Genomic DNA, 25,473 nt, shown 5'->3' with positions numbered 1-25,473 from the left:
GCCCTTCCACTCTCCGGGCCTGTGGTTCCGTACAACAAGATGGCGCCCCCCGGCGCCGCCACGGCTCCCCGCCCTCCACTTCCTAGCCCGGCTCCCTCTCCGGCCCCGCCCCTTCCGCCGCGCCTCGGGCTCACGTGCCTGCGGCCGCGAGGTCGCGTCCCGATTGGCCCCGTCTCGGCGTGACGTCACGCGGCGTCGCGTCGCGGTGCCTGGGCTAGCGACGCCGCCGGTTAGTCGGTGGGAGAAGAGGGAAGATGGATGCAGGTGAGGAGGCGGCGCCCCCGGCCCACGGCGGCGGCCGGGGCCTGCGCGGGGGCGCGCCGGGCGGGTGGGGGGCCGGGGGGCCGGGGGGCCGGGGGGCCGGGGGGCCGGGGGGCCGGGCCTCGGGGTCCCGCGCCCGCCCGCCTCGGCGTCCCCGGGGGCGGCCCCGGCCCGGCCGCCGGGAGCGCTTTGTGTCCGGCCGCAGCGTCCCGCCCGCCGGGGCCCGTGCCGGGGCCGGGGAGGCCGAGCGAGCCCTGGCGGAGTGTGGCCGCCTTCGCTGGCAGTGCCCCCCCGGAAGCGCCGCCGTGCCAGTCTTCCCGGGGCGCTGGGCAGGTGCCCTTCGGGGGTGTCGGGGCCGCCCCCCCCCGCTTGCCCCTGTCCGTGTCACAGAGCCGGCGGCTGGGGTGGAGCCGGGCCCTGGGCATCGGAGCTGGCATCGCTGCCCAGAGCCTTGCTTGCGTTCATGGAAGCCTCCCTAATGGCCCTGAATTATCTCCATTTTCCTTCGGAGGCGGCGGGGGCCTGGTTCCTGCCCACCCCGAGTGCTCCCTCCTTTGTCTTGGACTTCGTCGGGTGTGGGCCTTCTTTTGTGGGTGGCCTGGACCAAGCGCCGCCGGGACCTTCCCCCTCTCTCAGCTAAGATCGGGACCAGAGAGAACTTGGTAATTTCTCCATTGGGGTTTGAGAGGGTTACAATTAAGTTTAAGAACATCACTGTCAACTGTTGTGTTTTCAGAGAAGAAAATAGCGTTTCCTTTGATAATCATTTTATTGTTTATAGACTTCTGTAATAGAATTTTTAGTTTTAAAAGCAGATCCGAGTTTAAGTCCTGACTGGCACCTAGGTGCCCCGACACCGTGGGCAAGCATCTGAAGTTACCCAGCATTGTCCAATCGCAAAGGTTGGATCAGTGACTCTAGAGTTTCCTCCACCCTGCTGAAATTATGGGCAGAAACCCTCCAGCTTCCCAACCCCAAAAGGAATTTTCGTAGAAGAAAGGTGATTTAAAGGAATGAAATAGGCATGACAACATTTCTGAGGAGTGAGAGGGTGAGCTGCTTCTTTGGCACAGGGCTGTACTTGGTCTAACTTAGATGTTAGACAATTAAAAAGTTTATTTCCACCTAGTAAACTTCACATTTTGGGAACAAACGGTTATGATTGGTTTATTTATTTTTTCAAGAACTTTCACCAAAAGTGCTGAACCCCAGATGTCCAGCAGTATTTTAACTAGCTCCCTATTCCAGTCCAAGGGAATGCTCTGATGGAGGCCTCCTTGGGAAACAGACTGTAGGCTTGTTTAGAAAAGGATTTTAGCTTTTCTGGTTAAAATGATGTGATTGTTTAGGAAGAGCTAGTTGAGGCTTTTTCTCCAGTTGCCCCAGCTCACTATCCTGCGCAGCGCAGGATGACATAGTTCAGTGCTGCCTAGTTATTTTGGCCGCTTTGTATATTTCAGCTCAGGGTCTCTGAGGTTCTTTTGGGCCTTTTGGTTTCCATTCAACAAGCCTGTGACCTCCAGCAGTCCCCGAAATGGCTTAGATATTTAATAAAATATTAAATGACCTAGTGATGAACTTCTTTACTCTTGTCTGGACTCCTAGGATATCTTTTTTTTTTTTGCGTCTTTTTTCTGTAACAGTATGTTGATAGAGATAAATGAAATTTAAAAGGACAAAATCAAACTGTATTGTAGCATGAGTTAGATGTCTTTGGAAAAACTATGGTTTTCTCAGTTGCTTATTAAAACAGCCTGTCTTTATGTTGCAGTGCATTCAGAACTAAATCCCCAGCATGGGAATGTAAATTATTTGGGGGTTCATGAAAGGAGATCCATTTCACCCCAAATATTTCAAACCTCTTAAAAAGAGCAAATGTATACAAATGTTGTAAATTGCAGGGTTGATGCTTCAGTTGCACAGTGTTACCTTTCAGAAGTTCTCACAGGTGCTTAGGAAAATGCTTTTGAAGTAGACCTGGGCCACATCCAGGCACATTCTCTTTGTGTGATTCTGAGATTGGATCCAAAGAGAGAAATCAGAATTAAATTAACCCCATTGCTTTGTTGTTTTCCCACAAAAATCAAGCAACTTTCTAGATGCATCCAGTAGTCTTAATTTGTACAAATGTTGAATCTGAAGGTCTGGAGAAGTGAGAGGGTTTGTCCAAGGTCACCCAGCTAAGTTCCTTGTGGACCTGGATGAGAACCCAGGGCTTCTCCATCTTAAACCAATGTTTTCTCTGTAGTGTTCTCATTTTAAGAAAGGAGCAAGAGAGGTGAATTCTGCAAACTTGACATTGAAACACAGGAAAAATTTAGATTGGATTAATAAAGAGATGATTTTTGAGAAGTTAGAAATTGTGAACAACATTAGTTCACCTAAGTTAGTCCAAACTCAACTCATTTCCATCTGAGATGATGTTTTGTCACTTAGCACAGCGCCCCCTCACTTGAATCCAATTAATGTGCTTGTCATGACATCGCTTTCTCTGATGTGACTATCTTCAAAAATGAAGGACAACCATTTATTTTCATGATTAAACAGATTGACTCTTATGTATTTCTTAAGTGAAACTACTACTGCAGGTTTCAAGTGAATGGAAATAGCAGTTGTGACTGCTTTGGCCAGAAACCCCGAGGGTCTTCTCCTAGTTTTGTTTTTTTCTTTGAAGTAGTCATTCTTAGCCTCTTCTCCATCTCTTTCTCTCTCTCTAACCAACATTTATCACTTGATGGGTGTTGTTTCAGTCAAACTGAGACCTGGGAAAGTTACAGCTTTTAAAAGGGTAGGGTCTTCCACTGCAACCAGGGTCATTTCTAGTCATCCCAAATCCATATCTGCTCTCTAATCCCCAAATGGATCCCAGAGAGAGAGTAAGGCTCCTGACTAGCACAGCCCCACCAAAATCCAATTCACTTGCATGTCATGACATTACCTCTCTGGTGTCATGATCTTTTTAGAGAATGGAAGGACAAGCATCAATTTTTTTTTTGTCAAAATGCAGAGATTATGAATACCTCTTCATATAAAAGGTCACAAAATGATAAAAGACTGAAGACGGTTCTCCATGTAAATGAATACCAGCAGGGGAAGCAAAGGGTTAATTTAAGAGGTCAGAGAATAAAATAAGCTGAAAAAATGAATACTTCTTTAGATAGTTTAAGTCAAATTATTGTTTAATTTCTATTGCTATGTGAACTAACACTTCTTGAAGTGTTGTTCTGGAGCTAAATAAAGAATGGCATGATGATAGAGATATTATGTTCAGATAACCAAAGTTAACATTATTAGAAATTTTACTTAAGCTAAATGGAAGCTCCAGGCTCAGCAGGCCACCCTTCCAGAAGCATAGGTGGCCAGGGATGCCACTGAGCAGAAAAGCTGGATTTCTATGACTCCCTCTGGTACTGTGACTGCTGTCCTGTGGTGTCCACTTCCTACACCAGAGGGCATTGTTTGCACTTGCAGACAGTGACATGAGTGGTCAGCATGTGTCCCCTTTACACTGCACCGTAGCATTGGACCCTATACCTTTCTATGTCACTGAGATGAGTTCACCTGGAATTTTTCCAAGATGTTCCTAATAAACTGTCTACAACCTGGAATTGGACTAGACTTTTTTCCTGAGTCAGAAACCTGTACATTTGTGGATATTAAGAAAGTCTTCATCCCTTAATTATTTTCACCTTTTTAAATCTAATTTTAACTTTTGAATCAGCTGGTTGGATCTCCATATGTAAAAAGGAAAGATTCACCTGACTGAGAAGGTATAACAATTTCACAAAAGAAAACTTGCTCTGTAATAATGGTTTTAAAAGTGCAACGTTAAATCTCTAATTTCCAATGCCTAATTGTTAGGAAAACCACAAATTAGAGAGTTTAGATGGACTCCTACAATGCATAAATGAAAAACATCCCCACATAAACACAACTAACAAGTGATGATCAATCCCACCTTAGAACAAGAATTCCAGCAGTTACTCCTGTTGAAATATATATAATAACATGAAAAGATTATCTTGTTCCATTTTCTCTCATATCTATATGTTGCTTCTCTTCCTTTGGATTGTTCTTGAATTTTCTTATTGTTCATCCTGTGTGCTTTTAAATCTAAGCTCACTTTTTCTTGGAAAGCAGTAAGTTTTCACAATTACAGGTCTAGACTTCTCTCAGCTTTATTCCAGTTTTCCTTTTTAGACTATTATTTAACAGATCTTGGAAATCATGGCAATGGTTTTCACTAAACTTACTTTTTTAAGCTTTAAATTACAGATATTTTAAGAATATTCTGAGTTTTTATTTTCCATCTCCAAGAGAAAGGACTGTGTAGTGTTGTGAGGATAGATTAGAGACTGGTCACAAGAGTGCAAGCAGGAATTGGTCTTTGGAAATGTCTAGACTGCTAGTCCTGCCTTTGGAAGGTAGGATGCAAAGTTGATTTGACTCTGAAATCTAGGGGAGAAAGATTAGAGTTAGGTTTCATTGGGGATTGGGTTTTCAGGACTGTAAGAGCTGGTCAAATTATCCTCCTGGAATTTTGCCAGCCACCATCTGTCTTCTGTTTACCTTAGCATCCTTTGAGCTCATGGAGATAGATGCTTTGGACTGTGGCCTTCACCAAGAACTTGGAAGGCATTCTCTTTGCTACCAGGGGAGAAGAGGAGGAAGCACTAGTACCTCAAACCTTTATCTCCCGTCTAAGCAAGCAAGTTGGGAATCATTCAGTTTCATGTATTGCTTATGATTTGTTTTCATTAGTTGTTATATTCTGGCCTCTCCTTGCAGAGTTAAATGCTTTAGGGGACAACTTTGTCTTAGTCCCAGTTTTCTTAGTAACACTAATTTTAATGATTCACCTGAATATGAGATTGTCACTTTAACACTATGATGAGCTGGTTGGAGCTTGACCTTCCCAATTTTAATTGGTTTGTTTGGTGCGTTTTCTCACATCTAGGTTGGCTTTGTCTCCTTGGAGTCCTTTGTACGTATCAATTTTAGGAGCTAAGGAGGTTTCAGTAACCCATAAATTTCTTAGTTACAACAGAAGACAGGCTGTGATGTATTTGAACCTGTTTAATAAAGCTGACTAACCAGTACTATATTGGCTATAAAGATGGCTTCTTGACCTATAAACCTGGATAATAAATATAAGAAATTTGTCAGCTCTGTATTTCTCCACTCCATTAATTTAAGTAATTTTACTTCAAAATAATCTTGAAGGAATAATACACATTGTGGACTTGGCTTAAAATTAAACTCTTTGAACTTTTGGTCAAGTATCTTTTAAAAACTTTTAAACTTTTTTTTATGGAAAATGATGCCATTTTCTTCATGATTTACAGTTTGTCAGCATTCCCTGGTAATAAGCCAAGGAAAATAGTCTTGTTCAAACAAAACCTGATTGTTGTGTAGACCTAGTGTTTACTAGTCCACCAAATAATTTCTCTTGTGAACTCCCTTCTTCATCCCCCTAAGAAAAGTCCTCAGGGCAGCTAGGTGGCCTAGTGGATAGAGTACTGCCCTAGAGTCAGGACCTGAGTTCAAATATGACCTCAGACACTTAATGATTACTTAACTTTGTGACCTTGGGCAAGTCACTTAACTCCATTGCCTTGCAAAAAGATAAAAAAGAAAAACCCTCATGTTTCTGTTTGAGGTGAGTGAGTCAGGGTTAGTCATGGTTTAGGAAAGAAGCAGGGACTCTTGCCGATGGCCAATGAAAGTCTGCTCTCCCACATAAGAAGCACATCATCCTGGTGTTTGTGGGACAGGTTGCTGGCAGTGATGCTTCTCCTCCCGGTGCCCAGGAGTTGAAATGGGACTTTTTAGTGGAGAGCCACTTGAGGCCAGGATGTGGAAGGAGGGGCTTGAGTGAGACTCAGAGTGTGCAGGTGTTCTCAACCCGGCAGGTGGACTCTGCTTTGATGGCATATGAGATGAAAAGCTGGGGAGTGGGCCTTCAAGGATGAAAAAGGGGTCAGGGTCTCTGACCCTGCCAGACTCTGCACAGCCAGCTAGGGCAGCTTAGAGAGGAGAAGAGAGGATTCCAAAGGAAAGACGGTCTTCCTTCTCCCGAGATCTCTGGTTCCCCTGCCTCAACTCTCTTCTCTCTTAGGGACTCTTCATGGTGGAGCTCTAGTTCTGTGTGGCTGCTCCATGGGGAAAGCGTCCTGTCCTACTCAGGCACTTCCTCGGTTGGAACCAAACAAGTCCCTTCGCCTACCCCTTGGTGCTCTTGGCACGTCCAGGCTGCATTGGTACTGGGGGCTTCCTTATCCAGGTCTGTCCAGCCCTTAGCACAACTTGTTGATTGACTACATCAGTGGCTTCCTATGATTACATAGCTGTGTGACCTTAGGCAAGTCATTAACCCCATTGCCTTAAATAAATAAAAAAATTTTTTTTAAAAAGATATATTTTTTTTTAGGTTTTTGCAAGGCAAATGGGGTTAAGTGGCTTGCCCAAGGCCACACAGCTAGGTAATTATTAAGTGTCTGAGGCCAGATTTGAACTCGGGTCCTCCTTACTCCAGGGCAGGTGCACTATCCACTGTGCCACCTAGCTGCCCCTTAAAAAAAGATTGTTAACCAGCTTTCTGCTTTCCTTCTGATCTTGATTGTGCAAAGACCTTTTAATTTAATAAAATCAAAATCATCTATATTACATTTTTAATGCTCTATCTCTTTTGGTCATGAACCTTTAACACTTGAAGAATTTGAAGGCGACTATTTTCACCTTTTCTTATTTTTTTTCTCATGGTTTTTCTCTTTTGTTCTGATTCTTCTTTAACAACATGACTAATATGGAAATAAGTTTAATATGGTTCAACATGTATCTCCTCTATTGATTATTCACTGTCATAGGAAGGGGAGAGGAAAAAGACGATTTTGCAAAAATGAATGTTGAAAACTATATGTGTAAGTGGAAAAAAATACTATTAAGCTTTTAAATACCTTGTACGCTACACTACTTGGTGCATATATTTTTCTTTGTTATCTCTGGCACTTTTAACAAGATGCAGTTTCCTTGTTTATTTTAATTTGGTCTGTTTTTTGCCTTTGTTTTATCTGAGGTCCGAATTGCTATTCCTGCTTTTTTTTTACTCCAGCTGAAGCATAATAGATTCTGCTTCTGCCCTTACAAAGCTTTGCTCTGTGTGTCTCTTTACTTCAGGTGTGCTTCTTGTGAGTAACACATTGTAGGGTCCTGGGTTTTGACCCATTCTGCTATCCATTTCTGTTTTATAGCGAGTTCATCCCGTTCACATTCACAACGGATTACTTAACTATACTTTCCTCTATCCTAGTTTTCCTCCTGTTTGTCACCTCTCTTTCCTTTCACCTTTTCCTTCCTTGACAGGGTTTTATCTGTGAATCAGTAGATTTCTGTATTCAACTAATTGTGTATATTATTCCCTCTTTGAGCCACTACTGTTAGAGTAAGGTTCATATGTTGTCCTTCACCTTCTCTTTCTTTCCACCATCAGAGATTTTTCTTGCTTCTTCATGTGAAATAATTCTCTTTCTCTCTTCCTTCTGCAGCCAGTGTCCTCTTCTTTCTCATCCCTTAGTTTTATTTTATGTCATCCCCTTCAATTCATTGTAAACTTGTACCCTCTGTCAATGTATATTCTTTCTAGAGTACTATTATTGGTAGAATTTTTAAGAATTACAGGTATCATTCTCCCATATAGGGTTGTAAACAGTTCATTGAATCCCTTATGTTTTCTTTTTCACTTTTACCTTTTTTTAGACTTCTCTTGGGTCTTGACATTAGAGAGCAAATTTTTTGTTCAATTCTTGTCTTCTCCTTAAGAAAGTTTGAAATTCTTCTATTTTTAATAAATGTCCTTTTTTTTTTCTCAAAGCATTATGCTTCATCTCATCAGGCCTTCTGGAATATCATGTTCCATGACCTCCAACCTTTTAATGTTTTACAGCTGTGATCCTGTGTAATTCTGATTGTGACTCCCTGATTTTTGAATAGTTTCTTCCTGATCACTTGAGAATTTTTTCCTTGACCTGTGTGTCTCTGATAATTCTGAGATAATTGTTGTCCTCCTCTGAGTTTGTGTCTTCATCTTCCCTGTTGCCATAATAGCTTTTTATGGTCAGACATTTTGGGTAAGGTTTTGATCATTGTTTTCCTTTCTCGTAGATTTGAGCTCTGCTCCTGGGGTACAAGGGACACTGTCTCAGGCTTCATGTGCTAGGGACTGCAAGCCCTGGCTGTTTACCTGGAACTGCCCTGTGAGACCTGCAGGGCTCCTCGGGTCTGGGTTCCTAGTGCTGGGGTCTGTCAGCTGCCTGTGGGTTCTTTCTGCACTTACCCTGGGCTATATTGATGCACACAGAGGTCTGGAGGTTGCCTCCTTGTGGGGGTTCTACTGAGGCTTGGCTGTTGCCTATGGGAATTCTGGGATTGAGTGACCTTTGCCTAATTCACTGCCTTGGGGCTCTGGATCTCCCTCTGGTTTGCTATCGTGGGACTTGCTGGGACACTTCCTGTCCTAGACCACATTCCCCTTTTACCCAAATGAGCCAGACCTTTCTTTATAATCTTCCAAGTTTCTTGGGCTAAAGGATTGCTTCCCCCTGTCTTTTTGCTGGTTTTTGCTGTTCGGGGATTTGTTGTGGGCTGCTATTTTATGGTTATTTGGAGGTTAGTATAGAAGTTATGGCAATTTACTGTTTACTTAGGCTATTTTGACTTCCAGAGGTTCTAAGAGATTCTGCTTTTTAAGCTGGAAGGGAAGACTTTTCAGGGAGCTGCATAGAGCCCCCATTACCAGGGTTTGTGGCTGGCCAGATGGACGTTTCTCCCAGTTTTTTTTAAATACGCCTTTGTTGTACTGTATATCATGTCTTGGAAGAGTCTTATAAACTAAGCATATTGTGTACTTTGAAACAGATTTTTACAATATATGTATATCACTTAACTGATGTCTTTGATTTCCACAGCAACCCTTACCTACGATACTCTCAGGTTTGCTGAATTTGAAGATTTCCCTGAGACTACAGAACCTGTTTGGATATTGGGTAGAAAATACACCATCTTCACAGGTATTCAACTGTTCTAGAGACTTTTTGGCCTAGCATTAGGCTCTGTTTCATAGAGTAGTTTCCAGCTGATCAGTTTTTGAATATCAGTAGGTCATGTTAAAAGTAGAGAAGGTAAAGTACTATTGCATGTATTTGGAAAAATATATAAAATATTTTTCAAAAAAAGTAGAGAAGGAGCTAGTAAAATTTTTTACAGGTCACACATGAATGGAAACTTTGTATGTTCCATAGGAAGTGTAATGCACTGGATGCTTTCAAGATCATCTGAATCCAGAACAAACTGTGTAACTTGTGAAGCTTTGTGGGGGGACTTGGTTTTATGATTATTTTGTTTTTTATTAAGAATTATAAAATTCTTTCAGAAAAAGAAGAGATCCTTTCAGATGTGACTTCTCGGCTTTGGTTCACATATAGAAAAAATTTTCCAGCCATTGGTAAGCAAAGCAATGTAATACACACACACTAAGGTAGTTCATGCCACTTTTGTCTGGGTGTGTGCTGTAGATCCCGTCTCTAACACATACCGACCAGGTGAATCTTACCAAGACACTCGATATCTCAGGGACCTAGGTCATGTGCCAAGTGCTAGTTTAATGACCATTACTTCTGGGAGTTTCCCTACTGTAAGTTCCTTCTTCCAGTGAAAGCTTAGGTACAGTTAAAAAAAAAAGACTTATTTTAAACTACATGTAAAATTATAAAAATATGATCATTTAAAAATATTAATCTTATGTTTTTGAGAACAAACACATGTGTATCATCTTCAAAACCATATTTATTTTCTGTTTCTAGTATACAAAGTGTAAGTCCTTGGTGGGTGGGATGTTAAGTCAGCCTGATAGCTGGGACTTGGAATGTATTTTATTGTTCCTCCAAAACTGGAGTTTCCCATTGCAGTATGTTTTGGATGTTAAGTCATAGAACTTAAATCTTTTTCTGAAATTGATCTCCAGATTTCAGAATTGGTCATCTAGGCAACCCTTTCCTTTTTTTTTAAATTTATTTGAGGCAATGGGGTTAAGTTACTTGCCCAAGGCCACACAACTAGGCAATGATTAAGTGTTTGAAGTGGGATTTGAGCTCAGGTCGTCCTGATTCCAGAGCCAGTGCTCTATTCACGACACCACCTACTTGCCCCTAGCCCTTTCCTTTTTTTTTCCTTTGGAAAGATTTTATTAATTCTGAGTTTTACAGTTTTTCCCCCATTCTTGCTTCCTTCCCTCCACCCCCACAGAAGGCATTCTGTTAGTCTTTACATTGTTTCCATGGTATATATATTGTTATCAGTTGAATGTGATGGTAGAGAAATCATATCCTTAAGGAAGAAAAATGAAGTATAAGAGATCGCAAAATTACATAATAAGATAATGGGTTTTTTCCCTAAATTGAAGGTAGCAGTCTTTGGTCTTTGATCAAACTCCACAATTCTTTCTCCAGATACAGATGGTATTCTCCATTGCAGATAGCCCAAAATTGTCCCTGATGGAATGAGTGAGTCCATCATGGTTGATCATCACCCCCATGTTGCTGTTAAGATGTACAATGTTTTTCTGATTCTGCTCATCTCACTGAGCATCAGTTCATGCAAATCCTTCCAGGCTTCCCTGAAATCCTGTCCCTCCTGGTTTCTAATAGAACAATAGTGTTCCATGACGTACATAGACCACTGTTTGTTAAGCCATTCCCCAAGTGAAAGACATTCACTTAATTTCCAATTCTTTGCCAACACAAACAGGGCTGCTATGAATATTTTTGTACAAGTGATGTTTTTACCCTTTTTTCATCATCTTTTCTGGGTATAGGCCCAGTAGTGATATTGCTGGATCAAAAAGTATGCACATTTTTCTTGCCCTTTGGGCATAATTCTGGATTGCTCTCCAGAAAGGTTGGATGAGTTCACAGCTCCACCAACAATGTCCCAGATTTAGTGGATTAGTGTCCCAGATTTTCCACATCCCTTCCAACATTGGTCATTGTCCTTTCTGGTCATATTGGCCAGTCTGAGAGGTGTGAGGTGGTATCTCAGAGATCCAGCCCTTTCCTTTTTAAAAGATGAAGAAGGTCAGGCTTAATTGGTTATGCCTAAGGTCACAGGAGGCCACTTACTGCCCTTTATACAATTTTGTAGACTGTTAATGGCCACATTGAACTCTTTCATTAAGTTCTTGATTCAGATAAATTTTAAAGACTTTTTTTTTTTTACCATAGCCAAGAAAGTCAGTGGAAAAGTATTGGGCCTGGGCAGAAGCAGCTGGCATCTCACTGCTGCTTTGACCTGTAGGGAGAGGTTGTATAAACACAACACTGATCCTTCCTACAGCTTTCTTTCCCCTAACTCTCAGTCTCTAAAATCTAGTGACGTTGCCCCTCTGCTGTCCTCCTGTCTTCCCTGGCTTCCTGCAAGTCTCACAGTCATTTTAGAAAAGAAGAGACTGTAGCTAACATCTATATGATGCTTTTCAGGATTGTGCTTTACAAATGTTATCTCATTTGATCCTCACACAACCCTCGGAAGTAGGTGCTTTAGTTCATCTTATTTTACAAAGAAGGAAATTGAGGCAGAATAAAGTTAAGTGACATGCCCAGGATCCCATAGCTAGTAATTGTCTGAGGACAGATTTGAAATCAGGTCTTTCTGACTCTAGGTCTGGCATTCTATCCACTGGGCTACTTAATTGGAAACTCTTGCTAGCTTATCAGTGCCGCTTCTGAAAAGCACTCCAGGTTTGACATGACCAAGACTGAATAAAACAACTATCACCTCCATAGTCCTGAACTTAGGTAAACCTAAGGGTTGAAAAAAAGAAATGAATAACTTGAGGAATCTTCATTTATAAAGGCCTTATGGAAAAGAGAGTCTTTCTACTACCTGACTAGAAAGCAAAATGTTAGAAAGGATAGATTTGAGGCAGCCTCAGGGAAGAAGGCTCTAGGTTGGCTAGACGATGAACTCTGCCAGAGCTTAACCGTCCAGAGAGGTTTGTTCCTTTCCAAATTGGTATTATGATGGACCAATTGGCTTTCAAAACAAGCCATCTCACTACAATCTAGCCATATTTCTTTAAAGTTGTTTTTTTCTTTTGACCAGGGTCAATATCATTGGCTCCAAGTGGCTTAATATCAAATCTGTTCTCAAAGGATGAAGATTTGTCCCTATTGATTCCCCTTGTGGTACAGACTCTAAAGTTACACTGATTCTAAAATTACAGCACCATCATGGGATAAAGCCTTCTTGGGGGGGGGGGTGCTGTGTCCTATGAATGAGATGCCACTTATTTCATATGCATTTGAAATTTGAAATCTGTTATGTTTTAAAAATTAGTCTCTATAGTCTCATCTTTACCAACAAGCACAGTTAGATCGGCACAGAAATCCTAGTAAGGACCTGAAGAGGAGATGAATTCAGTTGGTGGAGGGCCTTAAGGGGGCTGATGAAGACTTAGAATTATTTATCACAATATTATTATTGTGCTAAAAATACTTTTGCAATTTTATTTTCATTACCTCCTTTTCTTTGATACCCTCATTAAATTATTTTTTTTTTGATCATGGGAGAGATGTGTTAATACTGTGGCACAATGATGGCCTAAATGGGAGAAGACCAACCAGGCCAGAAAAAGGTGAATTATGACTTGGTGTGAGGACAAAATTTCCAACTACTTTAGCTCTCCCAAAGTAGTCCTAACATGGCAGAGATAAAGCAACCATTTAGATTGGAATGGGGGGGGGGGTCAGGAGTTTGCCCATCCAGATTGAGGGGTTTTGAACTCAGAGTAACTGGGCCTTGGGCTGGTAACATCATACTGCTACCTCAGTAGCATACAAATTGAATTCAGTTGGCCAGTTGGATGTCTTCATATATAGAAGGTAATTACCAAATGTTGAAATTCAGTTTAGTGTTACACTTGGAGTTTAATCTTGCTAACCTTAATTCCCAAGAAGTTACTTAGCATTCTTGGTCCCTATCTTAAAGTTATACATAGTTCCTGGCAACTCAAGCCACTGGATGCAGAATTTGTGTATTTTTGTTTAGATTGACATTTGTAAAAAAAAAAAATCTTCTCTAAGCAAACTTTTAGATAGTATTGAAGTTGTTATACTTATTTCAACACCTCATATTACTTAAACCAATTCTAGTAAATCTCTGGAATTGATGAGCATAGTTGGGCCTTTATCCTCTGGAACCAGAGAATTTTTGCTTTCTTCATTGTTACAGATTTTGTCACCATTCTGGCCAGACGTTTTAAAAGTGCTATTGGGTAAATAGGAGACAAGGGAGGAGTGAGTGTCTCTTTGGACAGATTCATGACTGTTACTAAAATATTCAAGCCACATGCCCTATGATTCATCTTAAATTTATTGATTCATTTTCACAACCAATGCGTTTTGATCCTTCTTGAAACCTTTTTCCTCCCAATTCTTATAGACTAAAAGTATTCCTCATACGTATATCTGTGTTTTTATCTATAATTATTCATGTTTGAAGAAGCAGTTCTCAAACTTTTTGGTCTCAGGACCCCTCTTCATTTTGAAAAACTATCAAGGACCCTCCGAAGAGGGTCAATATTTACCATATTAAAAATTAAGTCCTTTATTCTATAATAGTATTAAAATAGTTTTAATTTTGCAGAACTTCTGAGTGGGCCTCAGTCCCCAAGGGATCTCCACACCTTGCCAAAAGAACTGCTAGTACAATATTGGATAGCTGATTAGAATGCACAAAAACAGTGAAGACTCATTTGCCCATGTAATATTGACTTTCATCCTGGTTTTTTGGCTCAACCTTAATCACTGTTTCTTTTTGTACTACAGGAGGAACAGGCCCAACCTCGGACACTGGCTGGGGCTGCATGTTGCGGTGTGGGCAGATGATCTTTGCACAGGCCCTAGTCTGCAGGCACTTAGGCAGAGGTGAGCTACAAAGCTAGATATGGTACCTTTTTTTTTTTTTTTTTTTTTTTTAGTTTATGTCTTTGAATGGAGATATTGGTTTGTACACTAGAGTTCTAAAAGAGAACCATTTGCAAATATAATAAATCTAAACCTTGGTACTGGTTTTCCTAGTAAAAAGTGTAGCACAAGGGGCAACTAGGTGGCACAGTGGATAGAGCACCGGCCCTGGAGTCAGGAGTACCTGGGTTCAAATCTGTCCTCAGACACCTAATAATAACCTAGCCGTGTGGCCTTGGGCAAGCCACTTCACCCCATTTTGCCTTGCAAAAAAAAAAACACCTTAAAAAAAAAGTATAGCACATAAGCAAAGGATTTAGTAGCATAAAAATGAAGAACTTTCAGGAATTTGAAATTAAATCAGCATTTTAAAGTTAAATTAAGTGTAAATTTGTTTTTAAGAAATTCTCAACCCATAAAATATTGAACCTTTGGGATCAGATTTGTTCTTATCTACTAGTATAAACTTTAAAATGTTTTCAAGTATGTGTAACTTTTTTCTTCTGCCTGTTAGAATATAGTGTGAACTTATATTAAAATTAGCCCCTTTGAGGTATTTTTTTTTTTTAGGCTTTTGCAAGGCAATGGGGTGAAGTGGCTTGCCCAAGGCCACACGGCTAGGTAATTATTAAGTGTCTCAGATCGGATTTGAACCCAGGTACTCCTGACTCCAGGGCCGGTGCTTTATCCACTGCGCCACCTAGCCGCCCCCTGAGGTATTTTTTTAACCAGAAATTAAATATATGCGTTTTTTAAGTTTTTTCTCATATCTACTTATCTCACTTTAATCAATACAAAATTCATTTTCCATAAATGCTCTGTTTAAAGAAAAGCTTTTTTTTATATATCTGTCACATACTTGACATGGGTGTGAGGATGTGGGTGTCTGTGTATGTCTGGGTGTGACGGTGTCTTGGGCAACCAACATTTCAGAGGATAGACTTTGTTTGCCTTTTGTAACCATGAATCAAATGCAAGTGAGTCACCCCTTAGGACTAGTAGAAGCCATCAGGCTGTTTGGCTTGCCCGACTCCTGCCTGCTTGTCTCTTTTACTGTTCAGCAGCTGATAATTTTTATAAACCCAGATATGGAAAGGTGGAAAAGAAATAGAAAAGTGATGTGGCATTTGTCTCTGCTTGGACCAGCTCTCTTCTCATGAAATGTACTTAACTTTGTCACCAGGCAGGCTTTTTTCCCCTCTTCATAACCTGAATTTAAATTCTGAGGCCCCATTTGTTGTCTAATAGAAGTGTTCTCATCATCCACCTCAGGTAAATCTCCTCCTTTGGGCACCTGGAGACCATGGGGGTAACTTGGGCATCAAATAACTTTTAGGAATGAAATCATCCCTGTTCCTGGGATGTATTCCTGTATTGTAGTCAACTCATTGCTATTGGCTGGACTGGTTGTCCAGTTTGCCTCCCTTGGTCCCTCTTGGTCTTCCTTATAGTTCCTTACTACTTCTTTTCTGGTCTTTTCACTGAACTGGGTGGACAAACTTGAGGGAAAACATTAATCATTGTTCTTTGTTACGTTATGGTCTCCCCCTGCTACCGTGGCCTTTTCTAATGGGTTTGTATCATAAATCCAAATGAAGATTTTTCTGTCTCTCCCAAGGAACCCTGATGTTTGTGTGTATTTCCAATAGATTGGAGATGGAAGCCGGGGAAGAGGCAGATGGACAACTACTTGAGTGTTCTCAATGCCTTCATTGACAAAAAGGATAGCTATTACTCCATCCACCAAATAGGTAGGAGGGGCATGTGGGGGGACTGGTGGTACCCTTGGAAAGAGCTAGCAACTGTTTCCATTCTCTTCAGGGAACATCTTTTAACTTTCTGGGCTGACTGAAGGGTTTATTGAGGTGTTAGAGTCCTGTGGGATTTAGTCAGAAGTTCTGCCTTATGTTACCTTTGTGTACTTGGACAAGGCACACTGTTGCCTCTGGGTCTCAGTTTCCTCTTCTGTGAAATGAGAATACCTATGCTCCCAACACATAAAAGAAGGGACTTCTGCTGTAGGAGTCTCTGTGACCATCGCTCCAGAGGGTGGAACTTTCTGGAGGGACAATGGACGGTGTGGTGTCTTCACTAAATGTATCAGGGCATTCGGCTAATGGAGATATACTGGAATGGAAATAAAAGGAAGCCACAGGGGAAAAGTGCTTCCTTTGGGGATGAGGACAATGCAGTGACTTGGCTCTGTTTCATATGGAGAGCTAGTGCTTTCTGCCTACATAGATATAATCTCATTTGATCCTCCCAACAGTCCCAAGAAGTCAACACTGTTATTGTGACCCCATCTCATCCTCTTCCCAGGTTTAAGAAATTGTTAGATTGACAAAGCCCCTAAGAAATCATGCTTTACTACACCCTCTAGCTCGTGACAGGACAGACTTTCTCTTTGAGTGGAAACAGCAGCTCCTCCTATCCTTTTCCTTTGTCTAATCATTTTTTTCCACATAGATCATTATCTCCTTTATATGAGTGTTCATCCCAATGATAGAAACTGCAAATCCATCTATACCTGATCCATCTGCAATAAATCTATCAATGTTTACCTCTAATGAATTAGTTTCAGGCCACACTCTCTTCTGAGATAGATATTAGGTTTTCCTAAAATAAAGGCTAAGCTGTCACCACAGGGCCTTATAGTTCCTTACTACTCTTGGTCCATCATCCAATGTCATAAAAATTCCCAATAAGATAGAGTCTAGTCCTTTTAGACTTAGTTTACTTAATCATTTTTGTGAATGTTTGTTGCACAAATGTCTGTGAGTTTCTAAAATACCTCATTCCAAGTAAGATTCAGATATGTTCTTAAGGGATGCTCCATATGAGAAGGTTCTAAATGTGAATAACTTGATTCTTTTTGATACAGCTCAAATGGGAGTTGGAGAAGGCAAATCTATAGGCCAGTGGTACGGACCAAACACAGTTGCACAAGTTCTCAAGTATGTACTGAACTTCTATTCTATTTTTTTCATTTCTTTTAGGAAAAACAGGATTGTAACTCAGATTTTTAAAGTTTTTTCAAGCTTTTCTCTAGGCAGTCAGAGCATTAGAAAATATGTTCAACAATTAATATTGTTTGAAAGTTAATTGAAAAAACCCATTATTAATCTTGACTTTTTTTCCTGGAAAGGGCCCTTTCCATGCATTTCCAAGTGATGAAATGATATTCTTAAGATTATTTTTCAATGGAAACTGAAGACAGAATTGACTGAAAAGCTGTACTTTGTCTTCCAAGTAGCTTCTCAGTACTGTCATTTTAGGGGATATAGGACAACTTTGGTTGTTTTCTTTCTCCCCTCACCCCAAATTCTCCCATCTGCTGGTTAATACCTTAAAATGTCAGCATTTGAGCTGCATCCCAACCACATCTGAGAGCACAAAACTTGTTAAAAACATATATAGTCAAGCAAAAAAAGTGTTCCCCAAAAATGTCTCCATCATCACTTCTGTCCAGAGTTAGGCAGCAGATTTCATCATGAGTTCTGGAATTGTGTCTGGTCATTAGGTTGATTGAAGTTTCCAAATCTTTCAGGGTTATCAGTCTTATATAAGGTTGTTGCTCTACATTGTTCTGGTTCTGCTCACTTCACTTTGCATCAGTTGATGAAAGTCTTCCTGGGATTCTGTGAAACCATCTCCTTATCTTCCAGCACACCAGTATTCCTTCCCCATGTATATACCGTATATAGCCATTTTCCAATTGATGGACATGTCTTTAGTTTCCAAAAGAACTGGCATAAATATTTTTATAGGTATGGGTCTTGTTATTTTTCTTCTTCTTTTGATCTCTTTGGATTATTATAGACTTAGTAGTTATTTCATAGGCCCAAAGGGGAAGCAGTTTAGAAACTTTTTGGGCAGACTTCCAAAGTGCTTTCCAGAATGGCTGCATCAATGTTCAGTTCCCCCAAGAGTCTTTGAGTGTGCCTGCTTCTCATGGCCCCCTCCAAACTGATAACTGGCTGGTCATTGTGCTGGCCAAGGAAGCAAAGGACTCTTCACAGATGATCAGAAAAGAGCAAGAATTAGGAAGGAGAGAAAAGCTCATGGCCTTCAGTCTCTCTTCCCTTGAGTGGCATCATTTTCTTCCAACTTTCCAGTGCTAATTAACCACTTTGAAGGTTCTGATATCATTATTTAAGTAAACACAGACTAAAACTTACAATAATGTATTATTCCTTTCCTGGTTATTTTTTGTTTTTAAAGCCTCTTTTCCTTTATTGTGGAATGAATAAAAGGACACTGTCTCATTTTTTTTTTTACTTTGTATTTGCTGACAGCAATGGGGTTAAGGCACAACCAGGCAATTATTAAGTGTCTGAGGTCAGATTTGAACTCAGGTCCTCCTGACTCCAGGGCCAGTGCTCTCTCCACTGTGCCACCTAGCTGCCCTGACTTTGACTCTTATTAAAGAAAATCTCCTTTCTTTCACAATGCCCTTGAAGCCTTAGGGCTGGCCAGCCCTTGAGGTTAATGTGACCAATGCTTTCATCTTATTTAGTCCCTACCTAACTTGAGTCATGAATCCTGTGGACCATTTCCTTCCCTTCTTCCTCCCACTATAGTTTCCCTCAGCTATATAGAGCTGCTGAGGGCTATTTCTTAGGTGTCCCTTGAACTTGTCCTGCCTGAGACCAGATCCCAACTTCAGGCTTGCCTCTGAGATTTCCTCTAAGCCTCAGTTCACCCTGCAGTTGGCAGAGCTCAAGGGGTCTTGTCCCATCCCAGATCCTGGATATCTGTTCCTCTCCTCTTACCTTCCTAATCAGGAAGGGGAAGCCCAGCTGTAGTGCAGCCAAATCCAGCTCCAGTCTCTTTGAAGGGACTCGAGAGCCAGTTGTTTACATGGTAAAGGAACTGATCATTGATACTTAGAGACCCTGGGGCAGTACTTACCAGGAGAAAGCACATTTTGAAACTTTAAAAGCATATTAAAAAAAAATAGGAATTGCAGGGATCTTGTGAGAAAGCCACTTAACATTTTTGCCTGGTCTCATGCAATAGCACAGGAGTGAGCTTGTGTGTCATCAAAATATGTCAAATTCATTTTAAAATGAAATAGTGAGCCTGATGTGAGTGTGTGGCCTGGTCATCTTCTTAGGGCTTGAACGAAGTTGAAGGAAGAGAAATTGGCATGTAGTGTTTTGTTAGGTCAAGAGGGATCCAGACCAGCTGGCTTGGGGTTGGGGGGGCCCTGCCTGGCAGACTATGAGTGGAGTTGCTGCCATTGCCACACCTGCTTCCATCCTTGTAGCAGCTGTGCTGTCTGTCTTCTACACTTGGTCACCCCAGGTTTTTAACCTTTAGAATCAAAGGGAAGAGAAACAAGTATACTTGTCTTCTTTCAGAGCCCTTGGTCCTGCTTATTTCTCTCCCACTCTTGTTTATTTTTAGGAAACTTGCTGTTTTTGATACGTGGAGTTCACTGGCTGTCCACATAGCAATGGACAACACTGTGGTGATGGAGGAGATAAGTAAGTCATTGAAATGTTGAGAAATAGAGCAGAGGCAAAATGAACTGTGGGAACAAAATGCAGGTGGTTGATAAAGTTTAATTGTAAACTTGAGGCTAAACAGATTTTAAAACATGGAGGGAAGACTCCTCTTGGCAACTCAGGGTGTGGGTACTTGGAGGGAGGAGGAAGGGACAGTAGAAATTGCTTTTGGAGTAAAATCAAAGCAGGCTTGTAAGGGGACATCCTGGGTTCCACAGAGTTGGTGACAAGGAGGGTCCTGATCTAGAGTGAAAAATAGTTTGTACTGGTCTCAGCAAAATGAAAGAAATCATTTGGAATCCCAGGAAGCTCCTGGGAGAGGACTGGAGAACTGGACAGGAAGACTGGCCTGTACATGGACATTTCTTTCTTTCTTTTTTTTTTATAAATATTTTATTTACTTTTCCAGCTACATACAATGGTAGTTTTTACCAGTCTTTTTGTTTTCAATTTTTCTCCCTCCCCCCTGCCCCCAACAGAAAGGAATCTGATAAAGCCTTTATATTTGATTCCATGATAAGCATAGTTTGAAATTGAATGTGTAGTGAGAGAACGACAGAGGAAAGAAAACATTAAAAATATCAAAATGACATGACAACTTTAAAAAATTGAAGATAGTCTACTTTGATCTTCATTTAAACACTACAGTTCCTTGTTTGGATCCTGGTGGTATTTTTCATCACAGGTCCCTTAAAATTGTCTTTGTTTTTTTTAAGTTCTATGTATTTAAGAGAATGGGATTAAGTGACTTGCCCAAGGTTGCACAGCTAGGCAATCACTAAGTGTCTGAGGTGGGATTTGAACTCAGGTCCTCCTGACTTCAGCGCCAGGACTCTTACCTACTGTGCCACCAAGCTTCCTTGACTTGGCTTATTGTACTGCTAAAATGAACTAGTCCTACATGGGACCTTTCTTAAAAATGATCTTGGAAGACTGAAGAAGGGAGAGTCAAAGAAGAACAATGCACAATGACCTGTGCTTTCCTCTAGATGTGTTACAGCTAGATTAAAAAATAACTCCCTTGGAGCTTCTCTGATACTTGGTCCAATGTTAAGCCATGTTTCACCCAACAAATGTTGGAGTGTCACTTGCTCTCTCTTACCCAAGCAGCTCTGCCTTTGAACAGGTGATGGCCATCACTTCATTGTTTCTCAAATGATCCTAGAAAGGCAGATTTGCAAGAGTTTAAAGATTAGTGGTTCTGTCTTTTGAAAAGTTTAAATAAGTGTTTTTAATAGTTGCCTGAATACTGGGATTTATATATTAGTACCTTAGATTCCTCAAATCCCCAAATCTGAGCCAGCAAAGACTTGAGAAGCCATCTTGTGAAGTTGGCTCCTTAACAGGAAGTCCTGTCGAAACAAGTCAACAGCTGACCTTTGTTCAAGTACTTCAAGTGAAATCTTCTCAAAACAATCCATTTCTCTTTGGAATAGCTCTTAAATTATTGTTTTTTACAGCAGGTCAGTTTTATCTGATCCTAAGGAAGAGAAATTGGGAGGGCTAAGTGGCGCAGTGGATAGAGTACTGGAACTGGAGTCAGGAGGACCTGAGTTCAAATGTGACCTCAGACACTTAATAATTACCTAGTTGTGTGGCCTTGAGCAAGTCACTTAACCCCATTTGCCTTGTTAAATTTAAAAAAAAAAAGAAGAGGAACTAGTGTGTGTCTTCCACACTGATAGCTAATTTTTCAGGCAATTGAATATTGATCTTTGCCTTAGGAAGCTTATTTTGGCAAATAATAAATGGAAGAGACTGGAGAGACAGGAGAGCAGTTAAGTCATTTTCTTGCCTAGAAAGACCTGCAGGAACTGATGCTGAGTGAGATGAGCAGAGCCAGAAGACATGGGGGGTGAGGATCAACCTTGATGGACTTGTTCACTCCATCAGTGCAATGATTAGGGACAATTTTAGGGCATCTGGGATGGAGAATCCCATCTGTATCCAGAGAAGTAACTGCGGAATTTAAAGACCAAAGATGATTACCTTCAATTTTTAAAAAAAGTTGTCTTAGAATTTTGCTATCTCTTAATATTCATGTCTTTCTCAAGGATATGTGTTGTTTTTCTCTCAACACATTCAGTTTTGATCAGTGCGATATCATGGAAACAATGGAAAGATTATCAGACTGCCTTATTTGGGGGGGGAATTGTAAAATTCAAAACCTTACCAAAAAATGATAGATAGAAATATATAAAAGGAAGTCATCTTCTTGGCTAGGACTGTGGGAAGAATGGAGAATCATTAAGGATGTCCTGGATTAAACAGACCTTGGTGACTGATTGAGTGTAAGGTCTCAGAGGAGGAGGAAACTGAGGGACCCTGGAGTTATACACCACACCACAGAGGGAATTTCAGAGGGGGGCAGTGGTGATGTCTGTTGGAGAGAAGTTGCATCTGAGGTCCCAAAAGGCTAGCCGGGGGAGGGATGGGAGGGGGTCCAGCAGACATCTCTGAGGGAGTGGAAGTGATCATCATGGGGGTATATCCTGCCTTGGGAAGCAGGAAGAGGACGATGACCACAAAAGGAGGTTGAGAGAGAGTTGGGGAAGATATGATGTAGAAGAGGCCCTTCCAAGAGTGGGTAGTGCCAAAGGAGCCGGGGGAGAAGTCTTTAGAATTTTTTCTCTGAGGAGGAGACACTTAAACTCAATAGTAAATGAAGACCCGATTTATTCATTTGTAAGGGTTAGTTTTGTTTGAAATGGGTCCTGGAGTTATTTGATCTTTGTATTGAGCTTCTAGTCTTCCTACTCCCTGTTTGTTTTTGCCCTTCTCTAGGGAGGTTGTGCAAGGCCACTCTTCCACACACAGATGCTGCTGCATTTCCTCCAGACTCAGCGCCGCTCTCCAATGGGTACCCACCTGGAGCTGAGGTCCCAGACAGGTTGTCTCAGTGGAAACCACTGGTGTTGCTGATCCCTCTGCGCCTTGGCCTCACAGATATCAATGAAGCTTACACTGAAACCCTCAAGGTAGGGTTAGGGAGCCCGAGTCAGGTTCTGGCTTTTTACTGAGTAGAGACCTGAAACAAGTCTGGCAGTCTTTCTTGCTTTCATTTTTAAAGATGAGCAACATTGAAATCAGATTTTTGGTTGCCTCCAAACCAGTGGTTGATACCTCTGGTGTTTGGCAGTGTTGGATGCCTAAACCATTGGGTTGGATGGTAGGTTTAGTACAATTTGGAGTTTGTGGACTGACAGAGCTGGGTTTGGACCCAGTCTGCTTAATCTAGGAAGTCATCCCTTCTCACTTATTTTTCAGGCAAGGAAAGAATAGTGAAGTGACACCAAGTCCCACTGAAAGTCACTGATAGACCCACAGTTATCTGATGGTGGGACTTTGGGTCCTTGGCTCACCAGGGCCTTGCAGTGCTTGTGGCTGTGACACTGGACAGCATTTTCCCGAGGGCAGTGCCATGTGTCCAGACCAGGAGCTGGACTGGGGGCAGAAGCCAGCTCTCCCAGCCAAGGCCCCTGTCAGGAGAACTCACTGACAATTCAGAGTCTCTTCCCATTCCCCAGAAGCTCTGCTGACTCCGGGTGTAGACTTGGAGACTGGGTTTGAAATACTAAGGACTTGACTTTGGGGAGTTCTTTGGGAGTCTTCTCTCTCTCTCTCTCTCTCTCTCTCTCTCTCTCTCTCTCTCTCTGTTCTTGTGTCACCAACCTCATTTCCAAACATGAAGTTCATATTGGCCTTGGTGTTCTTGGAAGGATTTTGCTTTGCCTAGTCCCCCTACCATTGCAAGTGAATGACCTTTTGGATCTGATCTCCATAGGAGCATCCCAATAAGTCATGAAATCATAGAGATTGAGGGGGACCCAGGGAGCCTTAAGTCCAACCTGTCCTCCATTTTACAGATCAGGAAACTGAGCCCAATGGGAGGGGTATGACTTGCCCCCCATCTTACAGTTCTGAACCATCTTACACATCACTGCCAGATGGGGTTTCCTTTTTGTCTTATTATTGCTGAGTAGAGCTCATCCTTCCCCAGAATCTACCAGAAGCTTCTCTCCCAGGCAGTTATGGCCTTCCTTCCATCAGCTGGCTCATTGGGCCAGAGAATCTCGGAGCTCTCTGAACACCATGCTGTTTTCCCTTCCACAGTGTCTTTGCCTCCACTTCTCTGTCCTGTCCACTCTCTAGGAAGTCCTTCCCAGACTTAACCTTCTGAAACTGTCTCAACGGTAGGCTGCCCCTTCCCCTCTAGCCCTCAACCAGAGCCTCCGTGTGACATTGGGCCCGCGGCCCTCCTGACCATGCCGTCCTCCTGGCCCATAGCCACATATGATGTCTCAGTGGTTCTCTCTTTCTTTCTCCCTCCTGTTTCTCCTGCAGCACTGTTTTATGATGCCCCAGTCCCTGGGAGTAATTGGAGGGAAGCCCAACAGTGCTCACTACTTCATTGGATATGTAGGTGAGTCGCCCACAGCTTGGGATGGCTGGGGTCTCCAAATTGCCTTGAAATTCAAAAAGGGAGTCAAAGACAAGTGCTCCGAGTCTCACGGGAACTTTGAATTCATGCCATGGAGCAATGCTGCAGTCCTTCCTTTTCCCCCAACCCGGGCTGGCAGCCCAGGGAGCCGTCCCCCCTTTCCTAAGGCAAAGGGGGCCCTTCCTTCTGTGTTCCTCTTATCTTATTTTGGACCTCATGACCCTACACCCACTTTGTATGTGTGCGGTCCCCCTAGCCCCAGTCTGGCATTGTAATGACTCATGTTTTCTTAGCCCCATTTAATTTTCACTTTCTTGACTCTCACCTTTTTCTCTGAGTTTTACTGTGGCAAGGAGGGCAGGCCCCCTTGCCTGCTCACTCCCATTCCCTTGTCCAGGATGGGTATTCACTGTCTCCCCTCTCTACTTGCCCAGGGGAGGAGCTGATTTACCTGGACCCCCATACAACTCAGTCTGCTGTGGAGCTGGCCGAAGGAGGCGTTTTCCCCGATGAGACCTTCCACTGCCAGCACCCTCCGTGCCGTATGAACATCGGGGAGCTTGACCCCTCCATCGCAGTGGTGCGTATCCAGTGCCCCTTTTCCATGTTCTCTAGGTTCTGTCTAGTCAGTTTGGCCCTGGGTTTGTGTGGTTTGTTCTTATATGTCACAGTCAGTATCACCCATCCTCATCCCCTTTTGAGCTAAAGAACAGAACAAAACAAAAACTTGTTATGCGGAAATTGTTATACGGAAATCTCAAGTTTGGTCCTGGACTGACCTGCCTCCCTCCTGTCTTCCACAGGGCTGCCTCTGTTCTTTTTTCATTGTTTTCACTGTTCAGGAGGTCATTTTCCTTTGGGGATCCCCTTTCAGTTCTTCTCACAATTTTTCCCGAGGGCTGCTGGGATTGATTCTTGGTTTCTTCAGGGCCCTTCCCTCTCTCTTTGACTCTTGGGGGTTGTGCATGGTGGGGCATAATTATGACCTCGTCTCCTGTGAATGGTTCTTCCTTTCTCATGTGTATTTTTATTTCTGGGACCATCTTCTCCGTCTGGTTGGTCCTCAAAGTCACTTTGGACTATGTCACAGGTTTTTGCCAAGGCATCTTTTTTTTGTATTAGGTTTTATTTATTTATTTATTTTTTTTAGTTTTTATAAGGCAATGGGGTTAAGTGGCTTGCCCAAGGCCACACAGCTAGGTAATTATTAAGTGTCTGAGGCTGGATTTGAACTCAGGTCTTCCTT

The 25,473-nt window shown here is 42.0% G+C and overlaps 1 protein-coding gene across 1 annotated transcript in view; it reads left to right on the top strand.

The window, feature by feature from the left end:
* The first annotated feature begins 164 nt into the window (after positions 1 to 164).
* ATG4B (autophagy related 4B cysteine peptidase) overlaps positions 165 to 25,473 on the top strand; it is a 45,097-nt gene continuing 19,788 nt past the window's right edge. Inside the window, exons 1-10 of the mRNA XM_074190675.1 lie at positions 165 to 264; positions 9,225 to 9,326; positions 9,689 to 9,760; positions 14,139 to 14,237; positions 15,926 to 16,027; positions 17,158 to 17,230; positions 19,686 to 19,765; positions 22,571 to 22,764; positions 24,131 to 24,209; positions 24,662 to 24,807. Of these exons, the coding sequence (XP_074046776.1) occupies positions 255 to 264; positions 9,225 to 9,326; positions 9,689 to 9,760; positions 14,139 to 14,237; positions 15,926 to 16,027; positions 17,158 to 17,230; positions 19,686 to 19,765; positions 22,571 to 22,764; positions 24,131 to 24,209; positions 24,662 to 24,807 (957 nt within the window). The 5' untranslated portion in view covers positions 165 to 254. The remainder of the gene's footprint in view (positions 265 to 9,224; positions 9,327 to 9,688; positions 9,761 to 14,138; positions 14,238 to 15,925; positions 16,028 to 17,157; positions 17,231 to 19,685; positions 19,766 to 22,570; positions 22,765 to 24,130; positions 24,210 to 24,661; positions 24,808 to 25,473) is intronic.

The sequence above is a fragment of the Macrotis lagotis genome, chromosome 6 (genome assembly GCF_037893015.1).
Source record: "Macrotis lagotis isolate mMagLag1 chromosome 6, bilby.v1.9.chrom.fasta, whole genome shotgun sequence".
Taxonomy (NCBI): domain Eukaryota; kingdom Metazoa; phylum Chordata; class Mammalia; order Peramelemorphia; family Peramelidae; genus Macrotis; species Macrotis lagotis.
Note: the sequence above shows the minus strand (reverse complement) of the source record. Positions and strands in the feature narration are given on the sequence as shown.